Source organism: Macrobrachium nipponense, chromosome 1 (genome assembly GCF_015104395.2).
Source record: "Macrobrachium nipponense isolate FS-2020 chromosome 1, ASM1510439v2, whole genome shotgun sequence".
Taxonomy (NCBI): Eukaryota; Metazoa; Arthropoda; class Malacostraca; order Decapoda; family Palaemonidae; genus Macrobrachium; species Macrobrachium nipponense.
In genome coordinates this window covers 110,702,775-110,727,110 of record NC_087200.1, presented here as the reverse complement: position 1 = coordinate 110,727,110, position 24,336 = coordinate 110,702,775, and the positions used below count along the sequence as shown (strand labels likewise).

The window sequence follows — 24,336 nt, the reverse complement described above, 5'->3', positions numbered from 1 at the left end:
GTCTGAAAGCACAGAGTGCTTCTCGGTTCTTACAATATCACTGGCAAACTATACTCATGCTGTACCAATTCCCATGAAGAATTCCATATGGAACAGACTTATTTGAATTTAAAAACACAATATATAAGAAAAACATGATTAACCATCCCAATACAGTATATCCTGTTTGTACAAATCCACAGATTTTCCTGATACAAGGAAAAAGTTGCTGTTTTTTATGAACCTCTTTCAGGTTTTTCTATCTTGTATCCTCCCTCCGCTGTTCTTAGCATTTCTAACACTCATGAAAAGACTTGTTGCATAATTTGTTTTGGCAGATGTTTACAGATAGATGCCCTTCATAACTCCAATCCTCCCTGTATGAGCTTTAGATATGTATATAATATATATATATATATATATATATATATATATTATATATATATATTATATATATATATATATATATATAAAGATATAAAGATATATGCCACGAAGGAAAATAAACAATGGAGTATCCGCGAGACCTTTCAACGTCCAAACGTCCTTTACTAAGCAGATGAACTGACATACATGAGGAAAAAGACAACACAAGCAGATTCGTATAACTGACAGATAGGGATTATAAAGAGATTAGTACCTAGAATCCGACACACCAGGAAGATGAGTAACCTTCCCAAACAAGCATAAACAATGGGTGCAATTAACAGTTTAATCATCTTGGATACAAGGACTAAACAATTAAAGGATTATAGGTGACAGCTATTCAGAACTTTGGTAAACAAAGCCATATTCACAATACATATTCACAATACATGTTAGGCATACATTACAACGAAGATAACTCTAAGGCAACTAATTTTTATTTAAGTCTGTAATTATATCTTTGAGGTCATTCTTAAACATGTTACAAACACAAGGGTCTAAATGAAAAAGGCCACGACTAACATTAAATGTTAGTCGTGGCCTTTTTCATTTAGACCCTTGTATTTGTAACATGTTTAAGAATAACCTCAAAGATATAATTACAGACTTAAATAAAAATTAGTTGCCTTGGAGTTATCTTCGTTGTAATGTATGTCTAACATGTATTGTGAATATGTATTGTGAATATGGCTTTGTTTACCAAAGTTCTGAATAGCTGTCACCTATAATCCTTCAATTGTTTTGTCCCTGTATCTGAGATGATTGTCTTAAACTTTTAATGCTTGTCAGTTATACGAATCTTCTTGTTTTGTCTTTTTCCTCGTGTATGTCAGTTCATCTGCTTAGTAAAGGAAGTTTGGACGTTGAAAGGTCTCGCGGATACTCCGTTGTTTATTTTCCTTTGTGGCATATATCTTTATTTATGGATTTATCACGTTCCTAACTTTCGTGATTCCGTGTATTATACAATAGTCTATATAGTATATATAATATATATATATATAGTAATATATATAGGTATCTATATATATATATATATATATATATGTGTGTGTGTGTGTGTGTGTGTGTGAGTGCGCACGCTAAGTAAGGGACAAAGAGTCGAAAGGCCTTGCAGTAATTCGTTGTGGAATTTGTCTTTATTTATATATTCATCATGTTCCATATTTCCGTGATTGAGTTGTACAAGCATACATACATACATACATCATACACACACACATACATACATACATACATACAATACATACATATATATATATATATATATATATATATATATGTACATATCTATATATATATATACATATTATATAATATATATATATATATATATATATATATTATATAAACACAGTACACAGAACTCCTGTTGACATATTTATTTTGTGATTACCAAGATATATCTTTGATTGGTCTTTAGAAATAGTTTTGCGCAGTAGGATATTGATTTTGGTGTCATTTAAGAAGCTGAATATTTGCGTAATTTTGTAATTTGTTAAAAAAATAAAAATAAAAGGTCGTGATGACAACTTGAATTTCCAGCGAATATGATTTCAAAATTTTATCTGCGATGAAGTAATTTCAAAAGTAAAGTAACTGAGATTTGCAAATTTTCACATATTATTTTAAACGACAATAAACTTTCTTTACTTTAACTTGAAATTTGTTCTAGTTAATTCATCATTAATGTATTTGTAGGGTGTTACCGTGTCTGCAGTAACTTTTAAGTACTATTATATTCTTTGATGCATTAAGTATTTTATGGCGTATTTCCATCAGTTTCGGCCAAAACTAGCATCTGAATTCTGAGGAGATAGAATGAAAACAAACACATTCTCGTTTTTTTTATTGTATTATTTGTTATATCTAATCTTTTTACACAATTCCCAGTTAGTACTTGCGACTCTTGTAAGAAGTCAGTCTCGACGATGTGCCCTAATCCATATATAACATATCTAATAAACAAACAACACTGGTATCCACCTTTCTTGCTTCTTATTTGAAAAGTCCAAACCACCACAAGCAAATGAATGGACTGTACTGCCGTCCATCTTTTCTTTTAAGGGGGGAGGGGGTATGTTGCTGTTTGGCTTGGATGCTCTGAGAGTCTGTGAAGGCGTTTGATGCCCCCGTAGAGTTTCCATTGACTGCTTATGAATATATATATGTCTATATATATATACGTATATAACAATCTGTTGTTGATGATGTTGTCGTTAGAAATACTGGAATCTGATTCTGTTTTTTTAAACGCTCAGTACATTGCAATACATACAATTGTAGCTAAAGTCTGTTTATATACACTTACAAAGTTCAGCAAATTCATTGGCTTCTATGACTTTCAGGACATATACATACAATATATATATATTTATTTATTTTAAGTAAAAGATGTAGTAGTGAGTTCCCCAAAAACAATCAGAATAGGTCTGAGGCATGCAAATCATTTTGACGCTTCAGTATATAATAATAGTGATGATGCATTCTCCAGGTGAGCACAAAATTTTTTATTTATTTTATACATACTTGTACATACAACCATTCAAATGACACATACACAGCCTGCGACGACACGCCTGCCCTCTATCGGCCTCGGGGTTTGGCTTCCTTCCTCTGCTCTTCTTCTTCAAGAGTGCAGCAGCAGCAGCATCTGGGAGGGAGGCCAACCAACCAAAGGGGTATCTCTACATGTCTGTTACTTCCTGGATGCTAAGATGATGATCTTGTCTTAGATGTCTGCGCTATAAAAGGTTGTACAATTTATATGCATAATATAAACCTCTCTAAACTCTAAAGCTAACGGATACAAAAAAGGTCATCGGGGACATTGAAGCCAAATCTCAAGGTTGATAGTGGGGCTTTGTCGCGCAGAGGTTTTATATATTTATATATATATTTTTATGTATTAAGGAGTGGGAGACGGGGGTGTAGGCCAAACCAGAACAGGAAATAAGGGCCGTAACACTTGCAACTGGAAATACATTTTGGAGGGGCTTCCACTCGGAGTTCATTTCACAAGGCCAATACTGGCTCTCTTCTTCTTGCCCTAAGATTTGTGACTTGATTGGCGTCGTCAACAGCCACCTCTTGGGAGCCCCTCCAGAACCCTAATCATTTATAAACTAATATATACATGATGACTGTGACAGAAAAAATAATAGCAATTCACGTGTGCCAAATCAGTTTTCTTCTTCTACTTTATGAGATTGATAATGTGAACACCATTCCATCGTAGTTATGATCCCTATGACGCACAGCTGAATAAATGTATGATGATGATGTCGGAATGAGCCGTTCAAATCTTTTATTTTTATTTGACTTGTTTTCGTGTTCGTACCTCGGGGGAAATACGACTCAACCCACGATGCCTCCAGGTGGTGGGTAGTTCAAGGGAGGTTGGGAGAGTTGGGTGTGAAGGAGATAGGAGCAGAAGAGAAGGTATATACGTAAATAGGCGAGCGCGTAATGACAGGTCTATGAGACTCTTGATGGCTGCAATGGATATAGCGAAGATGCACTTCAAGCAAACAAATCTGACTTCATTTTGACATATATGCAGATATATACTAAGATACATTTTCGAATATATTTAGATACACTTTAGAATCCATTGTACAGTATATTACCGCAGCGTGTACGTATATACAGTTTGTAGACACATCGTATACACAATACACATAATATACGTATAGTTCATTGATTACATTGACATCCGGCTAACACATCAAGTCGTGAAGGAATTTATTGGGTAAGGGTTTAAGATTTGCTGAGAGAGAGAGAGAGAGAGAGAGAGAGAGAGAGAGAGAGAGAGAGAGAGAGAGAGAGAGAGAGAGATTCCAGGCATTAGTGTTCTCTGGAATCAAGCCAGAAAGGAAATGAAAATGTAAAGAGAAAGAGGTTGAAATGGATTCTGGGAGAGAAGATGGGTAAGAGAGACAGACTGTGGGAGAAAGAGAGAGAGAGAGAGAGAGAGAAATAGAAATATAGAGAATGCAAAGCCAGAATGTGAGGGTGAGATAAAGGATTGGTAGGATCAAGGCAAAGGATGGCACCCCGCCGGAAAGCTCTTGGGAGTCCCTGATGAATTTTTTACATAAGAGAGCTATCCTCTGACTCAAGCCTTCTGAGCCTCTAGAAATGCTCACTTGTTACTTTTTGTCCCTAATTTGGGTCACACTGCCCCATGCCTGGTCCAGAGCTGATTCACAAGATCCTAGATATGATGATCTTAGTGAGTTGCACTCACTTCTGCTAATTTAGGAAATTTAAGAATGTTAAATACTGGAAGATATTTGTTCTTTAGGTCTGTTTTCATGTTGGGCTTTTGAATAAATCTCGAAAGAATATTATATGCAAGGAGTTACCATCTTGAATTGGGAATGGTTCCTTCCTTCCTTCCTTTCGGCGAGCATGAACCAAATCTATGATCAACTGGACTGGACTTGGAATTTTCTTGAAACTGTAGTTACTGTCGATGGATATGGATTCATAGATTTTCAGACTCATTTTTGATATAAAATTATCGGCACAGGTTGTTCATTTACAAACGCATAGAAAGCCTGACTTCGTGTCCCATCAAGAGGATTATTTCATCGCGTGAAAAGAGATGGCAAGGAGATGAATTTTCAATGAGTCAAAAGATACTACGGATATTGGCTTTGTAATGCGTAGACCTCTTTATATGACACACTCACTGACGAAACGGACAGCAACCCTTGCAGTGTTAAGATTTAACAAATGATTTAGGTCCTGCCGAGTAATCTTGTGCTTTAAAGGTCCCAGGTAGTAATTGGTATCTTAGCTGAGTTGAAAGAGTGCCAAAAGTCGACTAGGACCTTACTCACATTGAATTTATGTGGTGTCTCCTGCGATCTCTTCAAGTTTCTCAAGTTGACAGAACACAGGCAACAATGAGAGATATTAGATGAAATGAACCTGTTGATCATCACGAAGGCGTACATGTTAAGCCAAGAGATTTATTTGTTTACACAATGAAAGTCCTGATGAGATCCTAATATTGGTTGCAAATCCTATACAGAGTGTGGGTTTCATGCTGTACAAGAAGGAAATGAGTCAACTCAATGGTCATAAGCATCCCCACTCCATGCTAAAGTTGTCACTTTTGTATACTATCTTTTTTTGTCTTTTTTAAACTTTTTGTTTTTAATATTGATTCTATTACTAATTGAAAGGCTCAACAGTATCATTAATTATAATAATAATGATAATTGTATTCATGACCCAACAAATCACAGGGTTTGATAAAACATACACTATCATAGGATTATAACCCTTCATGAAGGATTAAACAATGAACATGTAAATTATTATTCCATATGGCACCAGGAATCCACGGCTTATCTATAGAAGTTCAGTCTATACATATGAATTCATGAAAAAAGAGACGAAAAATATAAGGTGGTTTGGTCAGCCATACATATTATGTCTGGGTATCCTGCGGTCAAGACCCACAGTTATGATACACGTCTGTACACTATCGTGGCATAACAGGACACTGTCAATGTTTATATATGAAGATGAATACATACACACCGATGTATCCTTTATTAATATAAACATTTACTTCCCGGAAATATAATAACACAGCAGACATATAAAACTAATGAATGAGTTCTTCTTCTACATAAAAACGTCATGAAAGCGTAACTCAACTTCTACGGCAAATGCTACGTTGCAAACGGATTGAGATGAAGGTGTTCCTTTCTCACACAGCATGATACAGAATACAAATATGAACAGAGAAGAGTTTCAGTTCACTCAAATCAGAACGAAATCGAAGCTTTGTATCCAAAAACTATTTTTGTTTTCACTACATCGTCATCATCCTCTTCTACTTGTCTTGTGGAATAATGATCAAGATATGGAGAAAAATTGCTTGTAAGAAACTGTCTTTTCGGCTTCTCTAAAGTGTACTGAAAGTGATGGTTTTCAGAGATTATTGACATTCACTTATTCCAGATTCACAAGTTTTTTGTGTGGTTGATGCAAAGAAGCTTTAAAATTATTGTATAAACAGCACACACTCCTCAGATTTTGACTCTCTCTCTCTAGCTCTCTCTCTCTTTTACCCTGAATGAAAGAGAATGTAAATTCAATGTCCCCTATTTTAAGGCAGTTATAGATCATAAGTCAATTGTGAATTTTTTTTGTTTATTTTTCATTTGTTAAAACACTTAATGATGAAATTTTTTGGACAAACTTTGACTGGACCAGGCAAAGTTTATCCACATGAACACTATTATTATTATAAGCCCTAATGAAATGTAGAAACCACAAGGTTAGTTTTTCACTATTTGTCTTCTTAAGTTTATTCTTTGGTTTAAGCCAGGATGCATCCTTAACTGCAGTGCTGCCTTGATGCATCAAGGAACGAGAAAAACTACTCAGTGTAAAAACAGAATCCAAGAATGAAAAAAAAAAAATAACAGTAACAACATCGACTACTCTCACTATTCAACAAAATAGCTTTTGCCGAGTCCAAAGAAAGTAAACCTTCCCAGGCAACCAACCCCAGAAAGTAGACACGGAGAATTCCTTCGCCCATCAGTATGCAAAGAGCTAACTCTTTCAAGTGCCAAAGAGAGCTTTTTACTTCTGGACAGCTGAACTCTGCGACTAGACTGGTGTTGTTTGTCTGAGTAAGGCCCTCTCTCGGATCCCAGAAAGGCGATAAGAAGATATCGTCGGGACACCATAGGAGACGCGGGTGAGATACAAGACAATACCTAAAGTATGATAGTGATCTACTTGAGACCATAGAGATTCCAGGCCCCAGAAAGACCGAAGTTAGTTAGACCTCTAGAAAGGCTAAAGATTTTTTTAGAATCGTCAGAGCTGACAGTGAAGAGCTGTGTAAGAATTTGATTTGATGAGTAGATTGTTTTTTCTTTTTTATTATAAAATCCTTGAGATGATTTTATGGTGCTATTATATATAGTACATCAGTTGTTGAATAGTTTGAGACAGGTCAGATTTTCATTGAAGTTTGTTCCACGAGATCACATTCATGGACTTTGTAAGATGGCCTAAGATTTTCCCCACTTGTAGTACGTAGATGTCTTCTATTTTCAAGTTACAAATTGCTGACGACTAAAAAATCTAAGATGGCTTAATGGCGCATAGCTTATAATTACCTTAGTGATATAACAGCATAAATCACCTTTTAACTAGTGTAAGTAAAGTACCAGCAACTACTGTAGTATCAAACTTCTCTAGAGAATTTCCATTGGTATCCAGAAGAAGAATTATGAGTAATGAAGGTCTTACATAGCAGGTTCTATGTACATCCCATCATGATATGAATAACACAGCTGATTCAGCATAATATCATTGATACAGTATATGAATTCTCTCCCTACTGAATACTAACATCTAAAACTGCTCATATCTTGATTATTAATTTGCTGTACAATACATGTGGTTAATAATGAAAGTATCCAAAGATAGCTTGAAGTCTTGGGCGGGGCCTTCCTCATTTTTCTCGTGGCCATCTTACAGTGATTCAGTGTCCCACTTGGTTGCACCTGCGAACATTCAAACACTGTAAAATCTCTCTTGTTAAGTTACACCTGTGAGGTGAGTCATTGGAAAAATCTGTAACTTTGCAAAATATATTTGTTAAATTGGTCCCAGTTCTATCGCTATGGGTAAAAATGGTTGGACTTTGAAGCACAGTAAAAATTGTAAGCCAGTTAGATAAGTGCAGCAGTGGAAAATAGACTGCATCTATAATGAATGATGCAGTGTTATTCTTTACTTTATGAAGCAGCCAGTTTATTCTCAACTTATAAAAAATAGCTTATGATACTAATGCGGGGGTGGAACTGGCCCCTTCATAAAGAACATTCAAAAATCCGTTTTTTTTTTATTTCACTACTATAAAATAAAGCAGCGTGCTGTTCCGTCGATGACGATCTTAACACTTTTGGTTTTGAATTTCAGAATAAGACAGTTTCCAACTCAACAGTTAATGTTAAATGCACGTGCCATTTTTGCGATTCAAACTATGCTTTTAACTTAGACCTCCCGAATTAAGTACCATCTGTTTTGAGGAGCAACCTGAAAAGGCTATGGGATAAAAATGGTTTTTAAAAGGACTTTTGGAGATCTAGTGGTAAAGCATATTATACTGCAATAGTGACAGCCACAGGACGTTATTGAAGTATAAAATACAAAAGCTTACATGAAGCCTAGTTCTACAAAGCCCCAGGATTCAGTGGTAGCAGTCAGTATTCAAATAATTATATTGACAACTACTGTGCAATAAATTCAATCATGTTTAAATGACCAGTGATTCGTGTTAGCTGTATTGGCCCTGGAATTATAGTCTTGAGAAACAAACAAAGTACTTGATCACAGTCTTTCATATGATTGATTGAATTTCGTATTTATTACTCAATGAACGTGAGATACAATATGAAAGAAGTGGTTTGATAATATTGGGTCAAATGTTGCTGGGTCAGTTGACTGTGGAGTATCAGATAATTTACATAATCTTGTACATGTAAATTTCAGTCCCTCTGTCTTTGGCTTTAATTGTGTTACTGTTTACTTTTAATGTTTGATCATTAGTACTTGATCCAATCCCGATTTTTTCATGTTTTGCCTAATGATTCGCTCCTTTCTTCTTTGATAATCTTTTTTAATGGAGCTTCTGCTTAGTGTGAAAAAGGGCACTATAAGCTATCTCCTTTGGTTAAAAGGACAGGTTTTAGTAGTAAAGCATTTTGGGCAGTGGTAAATCAGTATAAAACAATAAAATCACCCTGTAAAACGACGGAGAACGCAACACGGGCCAGCTGTACACACGTAGTCTAATTTTGTTGCCAACTAGAGTAATACATATATACATATTATAGTGTGTGATTGTAACATTATATTGATGAGGCCGTGAAATTAAAATGCAAGATCTAGTACACTTGCGCTACTGGTGCATTCACTGAAATAAAGAAAAGTAAGGGGAGAGAGGAGTACTTTTATTTGCAAGTTTAATAGTAGAGTAATAACCGCAAAACATAGAAGACTAGGTAGAGGTGTCTCTTATTTGAAACGTTGTCTAATTTTTGATTGAACACTTTATGAACAAATGATTTGGGGAAATGCCGTCCTGAAATGTACCGTGACATAGTAACTAATAAACTGTTGAAAATGAATTGAAAGTTACCTTTTAATGGAAAGTTTACTTCTGATTAAGGATTGCATCAGCTTCCTCTGGATCCTTGAGAGTATGCCACTGGGCGATGGGACGACGTGGAGAAGCCAACATGTCGGACCAGTGACGCAGTTCAGTCCCAGATGCGTTCATTCCTAACACACAGCGACCAATGGGTTCAGATGTGCCGATACGATCGTAATCCACAACAGTCACCTGTAGGTTCACTTTCTGCTGGACGCGAGTTTGGATGGGTAAAAAGAGATTAAAATTAATAACTGGCTTTTCTGAATATTGAAGGATGTCATCTTTGAATAATTGACGCGTATTTTATGAATATGTTTAGTTGCCTCTGACAATGAGTCAATTTCGCCATGGTAGAGAAGTGTTCGATCCTCTCAAACGATCATTAAACAACAGTTTTAAATATCCAGTGAAAATCCTGTAGGAAGTTAATTACCTATTTCATATTTTACATTTCGTGGGGTTTTAAAGGACCATTTGAGGTCAGCTTCCGATAATCCTTTGAGCTAAAAACAGTATAAAAAAAACTTCATAAATGGCCCACTTACGTATCATGAAATTTTGACTGAGATGCCTCAGGGTTAAGAGATTTCACACGGTGGGGTGTTACAATTTTGTTAAAAATTATTACAGTCGGAGGGATATCCATATTTGACTTTGGGCGATTTCTGCTATATGTGTGTCACTTATCAGTTAGGTTAATAAATCACAGGACTGTTTCATGAAGGGGTGAGAAGTGTTGATAATTATAATTATAGGTGTAAGCAATAAACTTCACTATATAATGATAATAATAATTAATAAAACTGCTGTGAAAGACCGGACAACTTAAAGGACGGAGCAAATTGAACATGTGTAATGTTAAGAGCATATATAAAGTATTAGTTCGAATATATAGTTTAAGTGCTTATGGACAGACATTTTGTTAAGCTATAATAGAAATGATATTCTTCGTATATATGGAATTTGTAACAAACTCATAAAACTAACTTGTAACGCTTGATTTGGATATAGATATGGAATTACATTGGTTGAGATTTGGTTAAATAAATTGGATGATATCAAGCAAAATAACATTTTATGTGAATAAAAGATACAGTGGGAAATAATAATATTTTAAATTTAATGCATAAATGTTGTAAGAAAGTGGGGGGAAATGTGTCTCGTTGGCTTATATGTAAATTTGAGATAAAGTTAATTAGATAGATAAAAATAAATAAAATTAAGAAAAAGTAAATAAAAAGAATAAAAGCTGTGTTATGTCATAGAAGAATCAAGTTTTGTATAAAATTGGATGAAACCGTTTTGTCGAGATAGAAATTAAATTGAACAGAAACAGTTTTAATTCACATAGATCCATTAGAGCATTCTGGGTTAACATGATGTAGGGGTTAATCGACAAACAAGAACAGTTATGAAGGAAATTCAAACTGAAGTTTCATTTACTGCATTTGATGGAAAAAGTTAAACATTAGAAATCACTGTTAGGAGTGTTTATGAAGTGTTGACAGGAAGACGATTTGCTTACAGTTAAGGGAGAGAAAACCGTATATGCTGTTTTACTATGACAGATCAGTTAAAAGTGCTTCGTGGATTGGTCATAATCACATCGTCACGGGAAACGAAGACGTAAACTTAAAGTAAAATACCTATGTTTTAAGTAGGTATAGCAACGTACGTCTGGTGCATATGAGTGATGAGTAATTTGTCTCACCTCGTCTACTCAAACGTAGCTGGCGCTCACTTCTGTTGCAAAAGTGACGAAATTATTTGATTTCTGAGGCTAATAAGTCGGTCAGTATAATGAATTTAATCGTTCAAGCCTAATGGAACGACAAACGAATGACCAAGTAGTCTACTAAGAAGGCGAGAGACCGGCCTCTTGAAGGCAAGAGAAACTCGAATCTTCGTAATGTTGGTCAAAATACCGCTTTCTCTACTCATTTGCTGATAGAATTATTTTTGAAAGTAAATGGAGCTTCCAAGCATAAAGTAAGTCGTCCATGATGTAAAAATAATTGTGTATGGGATGCATATTTTCAAGTTTTGTGAACCTTTTAATTCATAATTCTCTTGAACACTTGATCTTCTGCGGTAATGATTATGTATTTGTACCTTTATTAAATTCCTAAATATTATACAGAACGCTAAGTAGAGGTATTCACAATCTAATTGCTCAAATGAGGATGATATTAACTATTGCAAAATATTCCAAGTCTTTACTGAAGTGATTATATCGCTAATGAAAAATGTAACTGAAAAGGATACTGTGAAATGAAATTATATTAATCCTGTAAATGAAATAGAGCTTTGCATTCGGATGTTGATGGGTAGATAGTTCGAGAATGGCTGGTAGTCCAGTAGTTGTAGTTCAGAGGCGTGATGATTTGTCATATCTGTTGTTGTAGGGAGTAATCCGTAAATATGTGAACTAACCTGGATTTGTTCGAATGGGATTTCGAAGGAGAAGGACTCGTTATAGTAAGGGTTGAGAGTGCATTTCTTGATACTTGTCTTCTTTTTCTTCAGTCGTTTCCCGTTCTGGATTAGGCAGATCTTCACATAAGGATCTGGAAGACAAGAGAGATAAGATAGTCATTCGTTGAATCAAGATCATCGCGATATTAGTCCTCTGCTGTAAGATTAACAGAAAGTTCGTTTGAAATGCGTCAGATAAATGATTATTATTTACAGTAGTTTATTTATATTCAGGTGTAACGCAAAATCTGCTTCATGTCTTTCGTTACATTTAAAAGATAATAGTTCCATTTGTTTTTGTACTAGTATTAAGATTTAGGAACTCCATAACGTCGTTTTAACTGACTATTGTAGTAGTTCAATGAGCGAACTCAGTGCAGTGAAGTTAGAATAGCTAACTCGGTCACTGTCCTCTGTTTGAAAGTCGAGTTTCATAGACGTGTTATCTGAACTAGATAGCGACAATGTTATACTGTTTCCACGGGCTCATTTGTTGATTGGCTTGGTAGGCCGTTATTTTTGCGAAGCTAGATTGACAGGTCAGCCAGGCCTCTCGCGGTGACCAGTGGGTGTCGCATCGCGGATTGCACAGGCAAATGACAGACATTTCGCCCTGGTTTCAAAGTATCACTGACCATCGTTATTGCTGAGGCAAATCGTTTTAGATTATCCAGCTAATGCAGCAACACTGAATTCCATCTACTAGTTTTGGGTACCTAATCAACTAACGCTCAATTGATGATAAAAATTCACCGTGAATTTTGTGTTCTTTCGTTATGTAATAATTTTTAAGTCTTAACATGTTTTTATGCGGCAAACAAATGTAGGTAGTGGGTGTCTTAAAGCCCTGTCCACACTAAGGGGCACTGCCCGATGGGCAAGGGCTGTTCCCATAGCCCGCTTCGCACTATACTGAATGGCCAGTATGGAGCCAGAACGAGGTGATTGTCTAGTTGTAACACTGCATCAGAAACAAGAGAAAGTATAAACAGCTGGAAGTGCCCGACGGGCATGCCCGCTAGTATGGATAGGCCCTTAGGCTGGCTTCAGGAATCCTTTATTGTACTAGTACGCTACCGGTAGTCTTGAACTTTTCCTGTAGACAGGGTTGTTAAGCTCATTTGCCAAATTGATTGTGAGATAACCAAACATTTCAGATGCATGGACCCCTTGATAAATATTTTGTAAGAACTTTGAGAACTTTTTATTAAATAAAGGCCAAACACGTAGACCGAAACAAAATTAGACTCCCCGTTGGATGTGGTAATAATAATAATAATAATAATAATAATAATAATAATAATAATAATAGAAGCATTTGAATTGAACATTACCTGACAAGCCACCGACGTCCATCTTCTTGAGATTCTTAGCCTCGAGGATGACCACAGTAAGCTTGCCAGCCGTTGGGACGTAACGCAATGAGAAGCAGATGTCACCCAACTTGTTTTCCTGTTCGCGCGTTCATACACAAAAACTCCGTTAGAACCAACAAAAATGGCGATGTTTTGGTTTAAACTGACCTCTCTTTCTAACTGACTAGTCATTAATTTAAGCAGTGTGCAAACTTTAGTATTATTTCTATTTTCAATATTGGGTCTTACAAACAAAAGGAAATTATCTGTATTAGAAGTGGCTATTAACATTATTTCCTTCAAATTTGGTATTATGATGTTTAAAGTTTACTTGGACTGTAATAGTATTTAACTCCAATGATGAAATGTTATTCATGTAAAGTATGTGTGTTATAGTCTATAATTTGATCGTCATGCTTTGTGTATAATCTCTGGCAAATTGTCTCTGGGTTAGGAGTGATTATAGTAGGTTTCTTTATGAAAACCGAAAACAAAACTATGAAACAAGAAATGGAATTCAGAGCCCTCTGCTTCATGAAAGGGTGGCTGAAATAAAATGACAGGAGATATCAATTAATTAGATCTGAAATATAAGTAAAGTATTCTTTTAAAAGTTAAAGTGAAAGGGAATGAATATATATCAAGATGCCATAGCAGGCTGTACAGTTCTTCCTTCAGCTCGAAAAATAGCCAAAGTTATATAAAGGGAATGTTGAAGATACTTAATTGTTTATTTGGATCTTTTTAACCAGTGAGAGAATAGGGGTAAAAGTATTCGTATTCGTCATGAAATCCAATATAGTTCGTAGACCTTGTGTATGTAGTCAGCTTTAATTTTTTTTTTTTTTTTTTTTTTTGAAAATAAGAAACGAACTGCGATGAGTGCAGAAGTATAAGAAAAAAGAACAGGTATTTGTCCCAAAACTGAACTGTAATATAACACCTTTCTGCAGTCATTCTGCTTTCTTGAAAATGCATAAAGTAAGCACATTATTGAGTTTTTTTTTTCACCAAACGCTGACCGTATAGATTTATGCAGAATGAGTGTAGAAACGTTACAAAAAGTCTGTGGTTTTGTGCTTTAGGCTTTAGGGTTTTTATAACCTCTGAGCGATTCAAACACCTGTAAAAATGTCATGTAAACACAAAATTCAGTCAGCTTCGTCATCGGAATGAAAATCAGATCGAGATGGTTAATGACCAGTGAAACATATTCTGGTACCTGGACCCCAGGATTAGGACTCAAGTTCCATTTAGGGCAGCTAAGGATTTTAGTTTCCAGTCAAGGTGTTTGGTGATCTCAATACTTATCAAGTCAGTTTGTCCAGAGACTTCAGAAAGGAGTCGTGTTCGTAAACCACACGTGTTACAACAAAACTGTATCAAATCAGGGGGTCAGGAAAAGGAGATTCAAAGCACTGTAATGTGTCCCTGACCTAGAGACAGAATTTAGGATTTTCAAAAACTCCAAGGACTTCCAGGACAGCCAAAGGACACTGACAAGAATTAAGTAACCAAAGGTTATTCATTTATTGAGCTGAAGGATGTAGGAGTCCAGTCATAATCCACAGGCTGCTGGATGAAGTCAAATGTTACTCTACAATGAGCAGTTTTGCAGTTATATAACCATTATCATGCATGGCATAAACCAACTGAGAGTCGATGGATCCCTAGTCAACGCGCAGAAAAATCTTATTGATAACAAGTCTGAGATCTGGTAACTTTTTTGTAAATACCTGTCTCTGAATATATCTCAGAGAAAGGTGATAGTGATGAGCTTGTCGAAAGATACAAAGAAGAAACGGACAGGAAGATGAAGGAACAAAGTAAAGTAGCAACAGAAGGCATCAGTCTGTTGAATGATTGAAGATATAATGAAGTGTGTCACGTGATTGGGCAGTTCTTGCCAGTCATGAGGGCCAGGAATTCCTTACAAGTTGATGAAACTGTAAAACTGAATCCATAATGTCTTGTAGTGGTTTATAGGACGCCCCATTTCTCTCTCCTGGTAGTATGGGTGACTGAGATTACTGGATGTAGTCTTAAAGCTACCACACTAAATACGTACCATACATGTAACCAGGGATGAACAGGAGTTTTTTGGGGTTTGGTAAGCAGGGCAGGGGACACATCATAATATTATTTGAGTTACAGTACTGGACAAAACTTAGTCTGATATTTATTTTTACAATTACGTTCCTAAATGTAATAATACATATACTAATTTTTCACCAAAATTCCACTGCGTAGGTATAATTATGCTGTCTATTCAATGTAGAACAGAAACTGAATCAAACAAACACTTTCATTGGTATATAATAAATTAACTGATGACTTCCTGCCTTCTTTTGACGTGACTCTTGAATGATGCTTATTTAATTAAGGGTTATATTTGTTCATAATCCAAGTAGTATAAAATCCTCACGATCTCCTGTTCACGTAGTAAGTGAGTTTCTTATCTTGAACTACAGTAAGTTACCTCTCTTTTTCTTAACGTTTTTCATTTTTCAGTGTTGCTTAAAAACTTACCCTTTCTAATGATCTAGATCTGTTTGTAGAACAATGTCAAACATTACACAGTGTGCTCGTGCAATGGTACATTACTCTTAAACCCATATCAGCCCCAACACCGGAGTAACACTTTGGGAATAAAGTTCTTTTTGTATTTGAGAAAATAGAAATGAAGATATTCAAGCGTCCATTTGTAGAAGTTACTTGATACTGTGAACCTTGTAGTAATTGAGTTAAATCGGATCATTTTTTTTTTATTCTTAATGAACAGCTTATGAAACTAACAAAAGCTTGTTCAGGGGGCGCGAAACTATTGGAGAAAAAGAAGTTTATTCCCATGACAAATACAACAAAAACAATAAATGAAGTTCTTTGTGCGGACAGTGGCAATACTTACGGAGAGAGGATGACGTCAGAGAAGAAGGCACACATGCGCATCAAGTTTTCAGAGAGGGGATCGAGCATTGACAGACGGACAAGCATGGCAGAGAAGAAACGATGTGAAAAAAGTGGAAATATATATATCGCATCAGATCCAGGTTTTTTTTTTCTTTACCTCAATTCCTTAAGAAATGGGGTCATAATCTTTGTTATAAAGAAGCTCCTTTTTGGGGTAAAAAATAAGCATTGTAAATCCATAGCAAAAATGTTCAATAAAAAGGAAAGAATGGAAACTTGCAATCAGAACTCAAATGTCAAAAGACGTAAACAAAGTAAAACAGACGGGTAGAAACAAACGTGGTCCAAATCATGTGACGTGAAAATTTATGAAAAGCCGGAAAAGGAATCGTGGTGTCCAGAGAAATAAAGCTAAAAATGCCATAAGTGAATGATTAATTAAAACGTGAATTTGTTGGTCATGTATTTTTTTAAATTGTAGTTTTCACACCAGTGCTGATATTGTCAGTGAGTGATTTGGAATTCATAATTTAAAATATTGTTGCTTTTAAGCCATGCGTTTAATGTTCATCTCCGTCCCAGGTTTAGAAGTTAAAGTGTATGCATTACCAACTCGATATTTTCAGTCGTTGAGGTTCTTATAAAAGCTGTTTTGTATTGTCAGTTTTACAGAAGCCAGTTATTGAGACCTTAATAAGCATGTTTCACCTCGAATTCCTTTTTTAGCTAAATATGTTGTGAAATTATTATGAAATCGTAACTGGTAGAAAGGTCTTATATTTAGACATGGAAGATATTTTTAAGAATGATTGTATAGATTACTAACGAAAGTAGCTAGGTTAAAAACGTTAGAGATTGTATTTTCACACTATACATATCCTACGTAATTGTGTGTAGTATGAATATTGAGCTGAATTAAGTGTAGGCCAAATATCTATTTATTTATTTATTTTGGGGGGGTGAGGGGTGTTAATACTTTGTTGACAGTCGACTAATTGCGCGCAATCTATAATATGAAACTTAGGTGTATTTAAGAGGCTGTATTTAATCATTTACAACTGGTTATGTATATTTTTTCCATAAATATTCTAAGGCATTAACTAGAAGAGTGTTTCAAATATAAGTAAGTCACAGTATTTTTAAAAGATATTACTTAAACGAGTAAAAAAGTTTCCTTGCAAATAATACTATTGATTTGAGTTGCAAATTGTAATAAAACAGAATATGAAAAATATATGTAGACTTTTAGCTGAGGTAAATATCTGGAAATAGAGTACTTATTTTAGGTATCTGAACATTTCTGAAGTAAGACTTATGGAGAACAAAATAGATATTTAATCAGTAGTAATAGATATTTCCTGGCAAACAGACATTTGCGAGCTAAAACTACTTTGTGAAGCGTTATAAAGTATTTTAAGGTTGTGTCATGTAATGACAATATCAGCAGCACTATGGGAACCACATTAGTAAAGTTTTTGATGACTTACCCATATGATTAGAATATAAATAGGACTGTAATACGTCCGCTAGTAATGCTTTATTAGTATTAGTTTTTGAGCAACAAATCACAAATAAAATGTTTATATCAAATACTTTCAAAATACTCAATATATGACTGAAATAAAGGAATGAAATATTGCATATATACAGACTCCAGGCTCTCCAATCAAACTGAAATATGAGAACAAAAAGAAGAAACAATTAGAACAAAATTAAATGAGAAATTCAAATAATTACATTGTCATTCAACAAGCATCTAACTGAATCAAGGCAGAAGGAATAGAAATAAATGAAAATCAGATTCAAAATAATAGAGTGGAAATGATTAAAATAACGATCCAAGTGACCACTGGCTTTTGCAATGACAAACTAATCGTATCAGAATAAACCAGCATCACGAACCTTCAATTGTTGTTTCTATAAAGAAAGAAAAAAACGCTATACCAAAATACTTGCTCTCCCTCTGGCAACACCCTTTTGCCTTCATGAATGTGCGGACAATATTCTCTCTTCTTTCTTTTTGAAATTGTGTCATTGTTTTACTTTAACATTGTTGGCTTTGCATGAGGAAAAGCAAGTTGAAAGTGTGACTAAATTCTACACGAACAGAGATGCTTATATCTTCTTCCTCGAGGTAGAATTTAGTTACTGTTGTGCTACCTGTGTCAGGTCATTGGATGAGAAGACTTTAAGGTTTTTGGAGTAATGAGTCACGGCAATATTGTCCTTCATTGATAAATCAGATTAAAAGTATTGTAGTCCGCCGCCAATTCCCTGACACAAATAGTCGACTTTTTTCTTTTCAATTTTCTTTATTATAAATGGTATAGAAGTAGAGTTTCCATATTATGATCAGAAATGAGCATATTAAGTGATTGAGTCTATTTTCTTCTAATATAACATTAGAATAGCCAAATAGTCTCATTGATCACAAGGTAGATACTCTCCGGGTAGCAAAGATAAAAAGAGAAAGTCATTCTTTAGTGAACGATCAAAAAAGGAAATTGAACGAAAAAAAGTGGAATGTCTCGGATTGAGGTGACGAGCACCGAGATTTTTCAGTCATTATTAAAAGAAAAATAATAATAATAATAATAATAATGATAATAATAATAATATAATATAATAATAATAATAATAATAAGAGATAAAGGGAAACGGGCCAAATTTCCAAGCAGGGTGTTAATAGTTAATAAAGTTCTTAATATGAAAAGAGTAGCTAAAAAGAGAGAGAAAGAGAGTGAGTGAGAAGAGAGACTATTTTGTAATAAATTCACTAATAGACAAACCGAATCATTCGAATATATTTTTTATTTTTGTTTTATGGGAGACTATTGATAGCCATCATTATCATCTTCATGACTCTTTGAACTAATTTTTCTAAGCCTAGTGCGTTGTTCACATATATACATATATACACATTTGTTATATGCATATATTATTAGCAGGCTCTTTAAATGAACATTAACTATAGAATTAGTAATATGAAAGTCATTTGTGTGACAATTAATTCCAGGTGCTGAGTCGCAGTTGTGAAAAATTATAAAATGGCTTGCTAGCTTTTTAACATAATTTCATTATTTTTAGGTTTGCAGTAACGAATTTTACATAATTGTTCCTTCCATAAGCACTGTTAATAGCCGAATGAAAAAGCTGATGCTTATGTTGGTTTAGTTTTCGTAATCCCGCTCGCTCCCTTAAAACCGATAATGAAAGATCGTTTTGGTACGATGTCACATGCATAGGCTGTAAGTATGCTCTAATACTCTTCTATCCTTTACTAATTTCTTCCGTTCTTAATTAAGAGATAATATATATAAAGAGAGCAAAGGGGAATGTATATATATATATGTAAATATACAAAGTCATTCGAAGGTATGATCTTCATTAATTTTATTTTCAAATACATGCAGAGAAAGAAAATAACCCTGTGGCTGTCAGAGGGTAGGTCCATGTATTATCCATCGGTGATTAGGAACCAATACTTGGAAAAAGAAGAGATCATCTTTTATTGGGGTTAATGGTCAGGACGCTGAGAGAAAATAAATGGAAATAGTTCATTGATCGTGGAAAGGGAGGCGCTTCTCTTCAGATCGAATTTCAAAGTGTCTTCCTCCTCTATTACGTTGTTGCTCCGTGAGACTGTCATCGTTCATGGCTGTCTTAGACTAGAGCTATAGTTGTGTGAAAGTCTTCATATGAATTTTGCACTTTGCCAGTTGATGAGAGTCTCACAAGGCTGTGCTAGAGAAAGACCCTACATGCAGTAATTACTCCCTCCATTGAATTCTTGCTAAGAACTTGCTTGGTAGTAAACATGACATAGCGGCCATTCTCATGAGACCTTATTAAATCTGATCAATGGCTCAGAAAAGCCACAGTTCCTAGTAATAATAGTAGTTGTAGACGTTGATCGTGTTTGTAAATATTCGGAAGTTACAGAAAAGGCCTGGCCAGATTCAATTGCTTCAGCATCGCAGGGCAAAGTAAGAATGAAAATAAAGGAGCTAAAATCAATTACTGAGGGGAAATAGAAGCCAAGTGTTAGGTGATGTCATTGCATGGTCGGGATAACAAAGAACTCGGGCCGGAAACCTTATAGTATTTAGTGGGGCATAAGTGAAAATGCTTTCTGTTGTTCCTTGAAGAATTTAAGAAATTCGAAAGCTTTGGTAATAGCAATAAGATGATGATTATTTATATTTAACATTGGTCTCACTTTCACTTAATTCCCTTTCTTCTAAGGCTTCCGGCCACTGAGCCACTGAGAGAGATTCACATGAAAAAGAAATGTGTATAACCTGTTTAATTCACTCTTAGCAAATTCTTTCCTCCAGATAATGTATGAAGCCCTATTACTTTCAGTTGTTAGTCACTACTGAGATTAGAGAATTTTATTCTAAAAAGGGGGGCCACTGAATGAGCAGACATTTTTTTTTTTGGTGTATCTTGCTAAGCAACATCTTGTTTAAAAATCAGTCTTGCAGTCTGATCATAGCTTATCATTTTTGCCAGGCATTTGGTTTTATACTGAAATGACACCATAGTTTCTTGTCTAGATTTTAATTTCCAGGATTGTAAAGAGATTGGGTGCAAATAGACCCGCCAAAACTGCTTGGTCTCATCAACCTTTGCACAGAGGTTTCGAAATAGATTGCATTTTTTCGTCTTAATATGCTAGATGGTAATGATACTTATTTGTTAATTACGCAGTGTTCATAATTCTTAAGTACTGGATTAGGAAATACTAATTAACACAGCTGGGGTCCACCCTATCTTGGAGCGCGGTTTCTCTATGGTTTTGTGAATCACTTTTACAGTCCTATTATGCTTCATCTTTATGCACTATGGTTTTGTTAGTCATTTCCACGGTCCTATTATGCTTCATCTTCTTTACTAAGTGGACAACCACAACACCATGTTGTTCTTCAATTTCAGAGCAATGACAATACTGAGATAACAGGAAAGGACTTGAAGGGGATGAGTGTGGGGAGGGGTCTTCATGAATGGAAAGGAATGGAGGAATGGAGGGAGTGAGGGAAACGGGAGAGAGGACACGCACGTCAAAGCTGAGCTGTCCGTTAGGCCACAAAGGAGGATAGTACATGGACGACTCATGCAGATTGCATGCAACCACATCAGCAAACCACAAGAAGCTATACATAAGCAGGCATCGGCGAGCATGTCGCTATACAAATAGTAGCAAAAAAATCATACGTGCCCCAAGCATAAAGAGTGGCTATAGTGAGAACAGAGTGAAAATTCCTTCTGTTTTGGCAAATTCAGAGCAGTGTTCTCTATTTTGTTATGCTTTTTATATGTTTTTATTTCACAGATCATTTTATATATTTAAAGTGAACTTCTTGATGTTCAAAACTTATTCATCATCCAGTTCCAGTAGCTTCAAATACGAGTAGCTCTGAGAGACGCCCACATATAGGTGATTCTCAGCCTGGAATCATGCAGAGCAGGAAAAGAGGAAGAAGAAGAATCAAGGACACCTACCTACGGGCCATGAGCCACCCTACCATTCATCACACTCCAGGTACGCCACTTAGATAACAGTCATCAGGAGAGACAAAGCTTGCCAAAACATCTTCTTTACTTATGATGCACATATAGATATATGAATATATATCTATTTTGAGGTCATTCTAGTCGTAGATATATACGAACATAAATAGATGGTGAAATGCAAGGGTCATATAGGAAGTACATTTTTGTGTGAAATGCGAAAGGATTTTTCATGGCATAATATGCTGAGCCTTTTTTCTAAGAGGTGTTCCCTCGTAAGGTGATGATCTGTTATGGTGATGATTGGTAGTTTATGTAACCTATCCTGACCTGAGCTTGAAAGATTGCGGGTCAGGGGTCACTGGTCACGTGGGTGAGGTGGCCGTTGCCCTACACGATTAGGTAGTACAGCAGGAGTCGTCCCAGCCCTCGGAAACCACTCTCACTAACTTGTTGCTAAGGGTTCCTTGTAACCAGGGTGTTAGTGAACCAAAAACCTCTCCTTTCAAACCATAAATCCACCAACTAACCACAACTACTGCTGCTACTAAACACCTGGTCAAACCAAACCTGTGATTTCTGGTTGGTTGGGACCATTTAGCACCACATCCTATAACACTTGGAAACTACTTGGCTACTAAACTTCAAGGAAGAGCTAAAAGAAATTTACAATATTACTTCTCCTGCACTCAACAGGGAGAAACAGATTTCCTGCTCCTACTGTCATTATACATCAATGAATGGTTTACTGAGTAACAAAAATTTTTTTTACACTTTTTCATGGAAAAGTCATGAGAAGAGCCCTTGGGCTGGGAGTCACCACGCGGACGGGACACAATCTTGTATGATGGAGTCGTAAATATAAGAACACAAAAGATCATCCTTGAGTTTCATCTCAATCAAGAGATCCTACTTATAGCAGCTATCTCTGGTCAAGAAGAGACTCCCTAGACAATGTTGCCAGCAGTTTGGTCTCAATGTACCAATATAGTATAGGGGTAGGGCCAATGCCCCCCTTCACTGGAAACATTGCTTTAGGATACCTTCTGTGTTTTTTTCTTTCCGAACTCAGTCATAGACCCACAAAGCTGCAACCTAATATCGCGTTTTTTTTATTTCACAAAAATAACAAAAGAAAATTATAGGCAACGTAGCAGAAGGAGGGTAGACTTAAGTAAACAGTTGGTTATAATACTAACAGTGTCTAATGGTGCTATGTTGCTCCTATGAAAATAGTTTGTTGCAGCATTGCTGGAAAATTATGTGCATTACATCAGCGACTACCGAAAGATACCTTCTGTCTTGTATGCTCTAATTGTGAATGACGTTCTCATAGTGAATTCCAAAATTTTGTGATTGGCCAAGCAGCAAAGCATTGCAGAAGACAGAAAGTAACCATCGTCCACCAAATTACCCCTAAACAATATACCACGAACAAAGTAGTACCCACATCAACAACTGTAACACACAAGAGGGCGTTGATGTACTACTAGTCAGCACCCTTAATACAGGGCAGTGGATGGCAGAGAGAAATATTCACACATAAAAAATTTTTGAGCTTGGAAGCATTATATATATATACCTCTAAGTGGAATGATAAGATTATGTTGTTGGGGTTTTTAGGAGGCAGCTCATGTGAACTTTGAATCTATGAGATACACAAAGGTCATAGAAGATGGAGGTGGATATGTTGAAGGATTTCAAGAAGAATAAGCAGCAGCTTTGTTTACCTATGACCCTTTGGATGGAATGTTACATGACCTAAGATGAATCTGTGGCTCAAGGAAAGACTATTTGCAGTGCACTTGGGTGATTGCATGGTTATTTTAATTTCTAGAAAAGAAAACAAGACATGTTTAAAAGCTCTTACATCTGCACTTGAAGAAGTTGTTAGTTAAGTTATTTTGCATAGAAATGCTCCTGTTTCCTATCAGTCAAGAATAATGTACAAAATGGGACCTTAACAAACTTTCCTGTGAGGCATATGTTTTGTAGCCTTATCCATATACTCTGCTCAAGCATCTTAGCTATGACTGAAGTCACTTCTCTAAGCATTAGTGCTTACTACTGAAGCCACCTAACTGTGGCTCTTTATCATTACAGTGGTAATATACTGTACAACTCATTTACTTATTGTTTGATATTTGTCTAAAGAATTGCAATATCATAACAAGAGCCTAATGTTCTCTATAACTGACTATAACTAAATCTTAAGTCAAATCGTTACTATATCTATGGCTACTTCACAGTGATCCAAAGTTAAATTTTGATGTCAAGTGTGTCAAATACTACATACACATCAATATACTTTCAACCATAATTGAGCACATGTAACAAACTTATACTTAAGGGATCAAGATGCTATAATTATATCTTTCAGCAGATTCTAAATGTCACTTGAGTAAAAATGTGCAAAGAAAAGATGACTGGCCAATAATTCTCTTTGTAGAAACGAATTGTATCTATGTGAGTTTA

At 35.5% G+C, this 24,336-nt stretch overlaps 1 protein-coding gene across 20 annotated transcripts in view; it reads right to left on the bottom strand.

Annotated features, from left to right (window-relative positions):
- Window positions 1-4,180: 4,180 nt before the first annotated feature.
- LOC135219556 (synaptotagmin 1-like) overlaps window positions 4,181-24,336 on the bottom strand; it is a 175,872-nt gene continuing 155,716 nt past the window's right edge. For 15 of the 20 annotated variants that reach the window (XM_064256411.1, XM_064256409.1, XM_064256416.1 and 12 more), the window contains 4 exons: window positions 13,417-13,534; window positions 12,041-12,174; window positions 9,593-9,814; window positions 4,181-7,952 (listed from right to left, as the gene is read on the bottom strand). In XM_064256411.1, the coding sequence (XP_064112481.1) occupies window positions 9,608-9,814; window positions 12,041-12,174; window positions 13,417-13,534 (459 nt within the window). In that variant the 3' untranslated portion in view covers window positions 4,181-7,952; window positions 9,593-9,607. The remainder of the gene's footprint in view (window positions 7,953-9,592; window positions 9,815-12,040; window positions 12,175-13,416; window positions 13,535-24,336) is intronic. The other 5 variants (XM_064256412.1, XM_064256410.1, XM_064256415.1 and 2 more) reach the window with 3 other exon arrangements.